This window comes from Pundamilia nyererei, unplaced genomic scaffold (genome assembly GCF_000239375.1).
Source record: "Pundamilia nyererei isolate P.nyererei 1_Seehausen unplaced genomic scaffold, PunNye1.0 scaffold00016, whole genome shotgun sequence".
Lineage (NCBI taxonomy): Eukaryota > Metazoa > Chordata > Actinopteri > Cichliformes > Cichlidae > Pundamilia > Pundamilia nyererei.
In genome coordinates, this window is record NW_005187417.1 from 986,254 (window position 1) to 996,090 (window position 9,837).

At 38.1% G+C, this 9,837-nt stretch overlaps 1 protein-coding gene across 3 annotated transcripts in view; it reads left to right on the plus strand.

The window, feature by feature from the left end:
- wdr7 (WD repeat domain 7) overlaps window positions 1-8,145 on the plus strand; it is a 106,410-nt gene extending 98,265 nt beyond the window's left edge. For all 3 annotated transcript variants that reach the window (XM_005725500.1, XM_005725502.1, XM_005725501.1), the window contains 2 exons: window positions 2,633-2,737; window positions 4,913-8,145. In XM_005725500.1, the coding sequence (XP_005725557.1) occupies window positions 2,633-2,737; window positions 4,913-5,116 (309 nt within the window). In that variant the 3' untranslated portion in view covers window positions 5,117-8,145. The remainder of the gene's footprint in view (window positions 1-2,632; window positions 2,738-4,912) is intronic.
- Window positions 8,146-9,837: the final 1,692 nt, after the last annotated feature.

Here is a 9,837-nt window from a genome sequence, read left to right on the forward strand (position 1 = left end):
GATCTAGATAGATATGGATATCTATCTAGATCTTTCTAGATAGTTATCTCTATCTATCTAGATATATATATATATTGTTATATCAAACAGCTCTATTACCAGCAGTTTTAAAATCATGTATCACTTCTATGCTGATGACACTACGTCTCTTTTAAATCTCACGAATTGGATAAGTTGTTTTAAAATTTCAAATCAATGTCATTTTTATTTATATAGCACCAAATCACAACAGCAGTCACTTTACATTGTAATGCCATTTTAAAATCTTGGTTCGTTCTTTTATGCCCTCAGCGGGTGAGGCCCCCAACCTGCACTATGGAAATAATCCATTCATGTGGTCAGGTTCTCAGACAGGGGCTTTTTTGTGATTCTGCTGAAAACTAAAGATGATTGGGTCTTCCAGACCCCAAAACTTCCAAAACTATGGACATCTTACCACTATCTTTTCACAACCTTGACTCCATGGTTGTCCTGTTCTTTGACCTCATCCTTGTCTGAACAGATTCATTTTAAACCCCCAGTTTAAAATAAATCTGCTGAGACAAGCAATTGCGGTAGTGTCTGTGTTTTGTGTTTTCCTGGGCATTTGGCTGTTTTTGTTTATTTACCTTTGTAAAAGCAGGTTGTGACTCTTCTTGGTCTCGAAAAGCACTTTGAAGACATAGTTTACTTATTGGTTTTGGATTAACATGACTGTGGGCATTTTGACTTAGAGCAACTGGATGTAGTTGTCATATTTCCCTCTCAGTGGCTTCAGTATCCTTTAGTTAGGGCTGATGATTGTTTGCAGACAAACCGCATTTACTCTGTTTTTGATCATTTTCCCTTTAAGGTGAGTAGTGACAGGAAATGAGATTTGGGATCTCTCCTAAGAGATAGAAAAATGGAGGGGAAAAGTAGAGATGAAGACAGACACTGAATGGGGGGAAGAGAGGGATGAAGGAAATAAAAATAATTCTGCTTTTTTCCCAGACAACACTGCTGGAATCTAATAGGGTTTGCCCTTTAAAGGGGGAAAAAAGGAGGGAGAGAACGAATTAGAAAGATGAGATTTTCATTTCATTGTGTTATTATTTTTTTTAAGCTTTAATCGCCACACACTGGTTATTATTTCAGAGTCTGGGTGCCTGAGGCGACGCGTCTTAATCTCATCTGGAGGTGAGAGTTTGTAATCCCAGTCGCAAGCAAAGGCAGGCGGGTGGGGGGGGGTGATTTCTTTTATTGCGTTACACACCCTGCATCTGGTGGGACAGTTTATTGTGTTACACGCAGCGGTATATTTTGTCCCCAGAGTTCTGGAGGCGAATGGCAGCATCTGTCGGACCAGAAGCTGCCACCCATCTGATGGAATTATCTCTGCCAAAGCGAACACGTGCTGTCGATGCAGAGTTTTTCTAAAATGCCTCAATGAAATTTCAACAAGGGCCAAAATTTGTTTTTCATTCAGGCTTCATCACAGAGCAGAGTTTATTGAACTGAACCTCCAGCCATCAGAAAGAGGAACTGTCTGGGAAATCGGGGCATGCTCTCATTTTAGCGGCTTTAAGTGATGATAGTGAGTGATGTGCTGCTGGCTGATAAAACTGTAAAGTGATACTGTAAAGTGGTATTTTGTTCTGGTCTGTTGTCAGTGTTATAAAACCCTCAATAAAAATGGCTTCCCATCATCACAGCAACAAACAGAGCAACAAGCTCTCGTCAGAAGAGGGTTGGACATGTCAGAACTGTGCTTTTTATAGATGGCTATTTAAAGTGTAAAGCAGACAAATGTGGGGAATCAAAACCACAAACGTATTAATAAATAAGTAATAAAAGAGGTCTTTCTTTACCTGTTTGGTTGATAGGTTGCCTGCCTAATTGATTGGCTGTTTAGCTACATGTCTGCCTACTTGTTTGGGTGGTTGCTTACGCACCTGGCTAGCTGGTTGACTGGTTATCCACCTTGTTGTTTGGTTGCATGGCTGCCTGGTTGACTGGTTGTTTCGTTGCTTCCCTGTTTGATTGCCTGGTTCCTGGTTTGGTTGCCTTCCTATTTGTTTTATTGAATTCAAGAATTATTGGCTTAGTTTAGTTACCCTCCTGGGTGGTTAGTTGATTGCCTACCTGTTTCTATTTTGGTTGGTTACCAGATGTATTGGTTGATTCGGATGTCTAATTGATTTGAGTGGTTTGTTTTTCTTAGATATTAATTCATAAAACATCACAAAGATTGAATAATTTTATTTTCTTCTGAATTTACATTTATGTTTTCTTGTGTTTATTTACTTTACACTTTCCCCTAATTTATTTTTGTTTTAAATTTTAACCAGTTGGTGGAAAATTAATTCCATAGCACAGTTTGAATTAGACCACCTCATTTGTCTTCTGAGTAAAGTACTTGTGGTAAATGTTAAAGAGTAAATATTTTAACAGGCTGATTTCTGCATGTTGACACCATCAACACACAGTTTATGACTCCTGGAGTTTTAAATGAAGTTTGCATAAGTTTTTCATTTAACAGTTACTAGAAAAAAGAGAAACGAGCATTGATGCTCTGTTTTGTTTTCCATCTACGGCATGTTTTTTATTCACTTTATTTTATTCTTCATTTGTTTTTAATGAGTTTGTTTTATCCCATATTGTTCCTCTGTAGAACATTCACGGTCACAAAGGTCCAATCACAGCGGTATCATTCGCCCCTGATGGCCGTTATCTGGCAACCTACTCCAGCGCTGACAGCCATATCTCCTTCTGGCAGGTAAGACTCACCCATACAGACACATACAAACTATCTTAATGCAATCCTTCTGAAGTCGTTAACTATTTTGTGGTAAGACTGTATAGAGTCAGATTTACAAAGGTGAGTTTGTTTCTGATGTAATAAACATGGACTTGGGTTTGTGGTTTGATATGAACTTCCAGTATATTTAAAGCAGATTTAAAGCTTTATGTGAAGGGCAACCTTTTTTGCACATTTCCACCCTTGTCTTTTTATTCAAGCAAAAAAACGTTACACAAAACTAAAGAAATAGATTAGATAAAATAGATAAAAGAAAGGATGTGGTTTATGCAGTGCAAGAAATTAGACTGACCCTTTGTGCAGCTTTTTGCTTTTAAAAAAGTTTATTCTATGAGACAAGAGAATAACTTATTTCTAAATTAATATTTATATTATAAATCGGGGGAAAAAACAATAGCTAAGGATTTCTTTAGTATATATACAGTGGAATAAATGCTGAGCCCTCCTTTAGACTCCTCCCTGCAGGTATCTTAAAGTTTACATGAAATCTGCCAAGTGTAAAGAGCTATCAGTTTATCAGCATGCAAACAGCTTCAGATTTCACTTCTTTTCAGACAAACCAGTGGTGGATTTAAACAAATAAAAAAAAACTGTCCAGTTGGCTGCTTTCAGTCATGACTGTTCTGTACAGTGGGTTAAAAACATGAAAAACTGAATTTAGATATTTTCATTTACATGTTTACTTTTAATTCCACTGTATCTACACAAACTAAAAAATTAACTTGAAAATAAAAGTCTTAACACATAAAGCATCTAAATAAACTATAACAAACTCAGATAACCGATCAGGCTCCTCTTATCTTCTTCCAGGAACCGTTATTTTGAGTGAAAGGTCTTTACGACCTCTGACACAGATGTCTCCACACACACACACACACACACACACACACACACACACACACACACACACACACACACACACGTTAATGGCATTACTGTAAGCATAAACCACTGTAAGCGCGCCGGCAAGACGGCTGCTGTGGTAATGAGCTGGCAGACGCTCTGTCGGGGCGTGTGTGTATGTGTGTGAGGCAGTGTAGTCTTGGTTTCCACTCGCTGTGTATTTCCTACATAGACACACTCTGGGGTTAAACTCCAGGTTTTCCCTCTGAGACGTCTTCACAGGGTTCAGCAGAAACTGATGATCATCGGATGTTCAATAACTAATTTTTGTCAAAATGAGGGAGGAGATATCAGCTCTCAGTAGAAAGAGAAGGCAGTGTTTCCTACACAGACTTCACATGAGCGCATGAGTGAGACGTTCAGGTTTATTAATGGCTGTCTGAGAATGACACCATTCCCTTGCTTTTATTTTGAAAATTCAGGCAATACTGACCAGCTAGCCCAGCTCTTCCTGCCTTATGTTTTATCAGTTACCTGCTGCTCCATAAAATCGTTCTTTAAATTGTATTTAACCAGAAAGTGATGCTTGAATAATACGCAGAAAACCAAGACTATGACAAAAAAGGCTCACAGAAATAGTTATAAAGTGGGTTTTCATTTTCCAGAAATGAAACTGTGAGATCAAAAATCTCTTTTAAAAGAGTACCCATGGATGAAGGTGGACCAATCCAGTCTACTGTGGATGGCTTTGCAAACTGCAAAAGTTGTTATTCAGAAAAGTCATTAATGATTCCATCTCACCAATAGCTGCATTTGCACTTACGTTAAAAACAAAGATAGCTTACTACCCATTGGTTTTACTGATTTGGCCCATCTGAGATCAACTTGTGGTGGTATGTATGTTCCCCAGGAACTAAAATTAATTTAACATACCTGACCTGCTCCAATACTGAAAAAACATCCATACAGCCAAACTTCAAACCTCCCAGGCTGGCTGAGCAATAAACTGGTTAAAATCCTCCAGGTTGCTAGTGACCTGTTTAGTGTTTGGGAAGTGCAAGTATCATAGTGATTCTCCCTGTTTTAGTCCACCAACTTTACTTTATCCAAGAAACTTGAATTGAAAGCATCTTCTAGCTTCTAGTTTATAAAACTCTGCTTGTTTAGCACATTGCTAAAAATGAAACTTAACCCTAAATTGGTCACCTATTAACACCTGGCAAATGTTAAAAGGCTTTGATTGATAGATAAGGTGAATGTGTGGCTTCATGTGTTGTTGGTCCTCCTCAGATGAACACCAGTCTGCTGGGCAGCATCGGAATGCTGAACTCTGCTCCTCAGCTTCGCTGCATCAAGACGTACCAGGTTCCTCCGGTCCAGCCGGCCTCCCCAGGCTCCCAGAACCACCTGAAGCTTGCCCGTCTCATCTGGACGTCCAACCGCAATGTCATCCTGATGGCCCATGATGGCAAGGAGCATCGCTTCATGGTCTAAATCCAAGCTGTATTTACTGCTGACAGACCTGGGCCTGGTAGGAGGTTTTTCCTTTGAAGCAGACTCTAGAAAGCTACACTCTGGATTTATTTGGTGGTAATTTTGGTATTTGCAGTTCAGATGATATTTTAGTGGCCAAGTTTTAGAGTTAAGAGATTCGAAGTATGATCAAAACTAATAGTTGAGGTCAAAATCTGAAGGAATGATAAAAGCCCAGCTCAGGCCCAGGTTTGGACCAGATTCATGTTCTCATTTTATCTCCTGCAGTAATCATTGTAAGGAAAGTGACTGTGTGATATCTTTATAGGCCGTGATAGAAGCCTTGTTTACATGATTTGCATTGATGTATTTTTAATCATTTACTTTGCCATTCCTATTTATTTGCCGTTGATGCTGGATGTCACAGACCCTCCAAACCTTTGCTGTTAATTTAAGTCTCTTTTTTCTTTTTTTCTTTTTTTTAAATTTTATTTCAGTTCCAGTAATTGGATCACTTGATTAATAAATGTTTTCTATGTATGGGAGGTATTTACTTTGGTGATTAAACTTTGATTAAAATGTGTATTTTGGGGGGTAGAAAATGGTGAAAGGAATTAGTTTGACCTCTGGCCTTAGGTACGCTCCGACCTCTGTAAGACCAGTACATGCATTTCACCTTTCAAGCTGCACAAATGTGCGTGTGCACATGTGTGAGTATTTTTGTGACACCTTGGAAGCTTTTGAAACTTCTCTGGCTTCACACAGAAGTGTTTGTGTGTGTGTGTCTGCACCCAAGTGTATTTTCACTGTTAAACACACATTCTCACTTCAGACTGCTCGTCCTGAAAGTCCCATTAAAGCTTTGGAGGTTGGAGGTGTAGCTGCTCTTACTGCAGATATGTAAAAGGAGACAAATTAATGCTATTTTGGTTACCTTTAAATTTAAATTAAGTTAGATACATCATCAGTGGTTACCAGTAATGGGGGTTTTTTTTAATGGGAAAGCTCAGTTTAGCTCCCAATGTTTGGTCATTTTTAAGAAAAAAAAATCCTATTTCTTGTGTTTGTTAATTTCACTTGTCGCATGAACGTTTACCCCTCGTTTTGTATGTCAACTGGTTCGTAGCTGGCTGATCCTCAGCCTTCAGCACCTTCATAAAGCAAAATATTCACTTTTTGGTCTAAAATATCTAATGAAATATTTCTATTTCCACCTCTTCATATTATTTTTTATTCTTCCAGTGAAATCATTCCTATCACTTCCACAAAGATTCTCTGGACTTTGTTTCTCTTTTCAAAGGCTAAAAATTCTGGAGGTTAATACATTTAAAACAAAAGTTTAAAAAAGACCTCCTTTTTTCCCACTGGATTGTTTCTTTGCAGAGGACAACACTGTATATTTGGCAGTTGCACGTGAAATCGTCATCGTCCTCTTCACATCTGACTTTTGAAATATATCTATGACTATAAATGTGTCCATATTCAGCCAACATATCCTCAGAGCCATTGTGCAACGTATGTAGGCTGTTCATGTTGTATAGTGATCTGAGCATCTGTCCTGTTTTGTATGTATTGTGGCTAATGTGGCGAATTTCCACTTTTCCAGTTCACAATTTCCAGTCCATTTTCAAGCCTCTGCCAGCAGTTTTTTTTTTGTTTTGTTTTTTTAAACCACAAATCACTTATTTTGGAAAATGTGCTTTTCCTATTGGTTAACAAGAAGGACCAAATTTATTTAGCATAAGTTAAAAGAGCCAAAATGGAAAAGTCGTCTTATGACACTAAAAATACATGATGCAGAGATACATTTATATTTAAAATGCTGCTATCATTCTAGATTTACCTTGTTTGCCCCAAGCCAAGTACAACCATCACCTCTTAGGAGGAAGATGATGAAATTTAACAATAGCAAACTAGCAGAAGTTGCACATTCTGCAGGGGGATAAAGAAACTCTACAGTGTTGGTACATGATTACATCGATGTTAGGGGTGCTTAGAGATGCAACAAAGGACATTTCCAACGGCAAAATTTTACCATCAGGTTTTTGAGCTCTGTTCTTTGTGGTTGATGACACATTTTTGCACATTATTACTTAAAAAAAAATTTAACTGTTTTAGTACTCAGAGTTTTATTCAGAAAGTGAAATCTATATATAAATATATATGCAAATATATTTATAGTGTTTTCTGTCAGTTGTACTGGGCTTAGATTTTTGTGACTCTTGCAAAATGCTCAAACTTGCTTTGCTTCTATTTTCTCCCCTCGTCATTCTCCTCTCTCCAGCTCCTGTCAGTTTCATTAGTGCAGTCAGAAAGCTTCTAACACCGATACACACCTGTAAACCCGGGCGTGTCAAAGCTTTTCACAAGTTCCTCCAGCATTTCGTCAGACGGCTTCTTTTTGAAAACACGCACACACAAACAGTCCACCAGGTCCTGACAGCTTTGAGATCTTAATCTTTCGTTTTCTCCAGCACACTTAACAGTTTGAAAAAATATGTTTTTGGCAGCCTCTCGAGGGAGGAAGGGTGAGGAAAAATGAAGGAGGCAGAGAGGAAGAGCTGAGGAGTAAATAACAAGTGAGGAAGATCTGGTCATCCAGCCAGAAAAAGAGGTTCTGCTGTGAAGGTAGTGAACCAAAATGGTTAAAACCTACTGGGGATTTTTCTTTTTTAAACACACGAGGTACATTTGCTGGAAAAATCCAAACTGGAGATGGTAAAACTCATCTTTACCCAGCTGTTTACAACAAAGTGAAGCAGTCTTGTTACTTTAATATAGAAACTCTCCCATTTTCTGCTTATATTTTCTTCTTCTTGTACAGCCGAACACCTGCTTTCTTACTTGCAGTCTACACTAAACGAAATCTGTGTTTCTTACTCATTTTAGTTTGATTGTATTTATTGTTTACAGAGTGTTTAAGAGTGTGTGATGTATTGCATGTATGAGCTTAATGTGATGTAACAGAACAGGTTGATTCTACTGTGCATCCTATAAATCTGCTGTGTAAAACTGTGTTGTCATCATGTCCAATAAAGATGAAAATGTGACTGTGGTGGTCAAATGATGCATCTGTTTTATTCTCTACACTCGGATCTTTCTTTCCAAATGATCATGGCAACTTTTATTAACCAAAAGCTCCTGACATGTTATTAGGGAAAGACTTAATGATGGAGTCATCCATCTTTCACGTATACTCATCAGGGTCGGGGACTGGAGCCTACAGGTTTGCTTGCATTTCTCTTCATATTATCACACACCTCTGATTAAAACACCTTTAAAAATTACTATGTTTTATATTTCTCTCTATCTGCTCCTTTGAAAAACTTGATTATTAACAAAAATTTCCACCAGAACCCGTCAGAATCACCAGATATACAGGACTGTACAAGTCTTGAAGTAGGCCTCATTTCTTTATATTTTGCTTTCAAGAAGCAATTTTTAAAGTGGTCTTCAGCAATAATTCTCTTTCTGAATGTCTGGAGGCTTTTCTTTTGGACATTGCTATCATCTTCACTCATTTTCAGTTGAGTCCTTGTATTTGACCATTTTCAGAGAAATGTCTGTTTTTAGTTGTTTGTCCAGCCACTTATCACTGACCTATGAATCATATTCAAGTATAAAAAGTTGTTCAACCGGAGGGATAAACCAATGTTGTGTCTAACAGACAACTTGGCAAATAATCAATTTCCAATTGTACCTCTAGACACTTTGTTACTAGCAGCCTGTCTGTAAAACACATAATTTGTGCAAATGGTAACAGCTTGAGAAGCATAAAATTGTATTTTTGCACCATTAAGGTGATTCTCAAAAAGCTATTACCCAAAAACTTAATCTGGACAAGTGAAGGATGAGAGGAATGGCAAAAAACCCCTAAAAAATCTACCTGCAAGCAAGTCATTGTTTGGAGCAACACTTCAGCCAGTGTTGTTGGGGATTTTATCAAAACCTGATGGAATTACAAATGTGGAAAAGTACTCTCAGACTTGTATGAACCGTGATAGCTAAGCATCTGATTGGCAACATCTTCATGTATCATCTTCATTTATCATTTGTCAAACACACTGTTAATGCAGTAAAAGGATAGACCCCCCCCCCAACAATGTTATCATGGATTGGTCTCCCCAGAGCCCAGATCTCACCACTATTGAAGAAGAATGGGATCATGTTGATCATCATCTACTAAAGGAATTATTAACTTTTGTGCACAAACTCCTCTAACTCCTAACTCCTCTGCATCACCCATGTTGCCCAAGGTGCTCAGTAAGAGTATTTATCTATTAAAATAATAAATCACACTCTTAATCTTTTGTTTTCTTTGGCATACTTAACAGTTTGAGAAAATATGTATTTGGCAGCCTCTCAAGGGAACAGAGCTAATGCTAGCTGTAACAAACACACAAATGGCAACTGATCTCAGATCTGTGACAGTAGAGTCAGGAGCAACTTGTCCATCATAATTTCCTTCCTTCAGTTTCCCATCACAGACCAGGGCCCGTATCCCTAAAGAATCTTTGTGCAAAAAGTGGCTCCTAGTGGCCAAATTCTAAGAAAATTCTCAGAGTCATGACGTTTTCTTAGAATTTCCCCTAAAAGTGACACGACTATCCCAGTTAATATAAAAGCTATTCCTCAAGATTCCTAGCACTTAAAAGGGCTCCTAAGGCGAGATCTGCTAAGAGCAGGGAAGAGGACTTTTAGTGGCTTAGGAGTTCCCCTAAGCAGCTGCACAAAATGGCCAA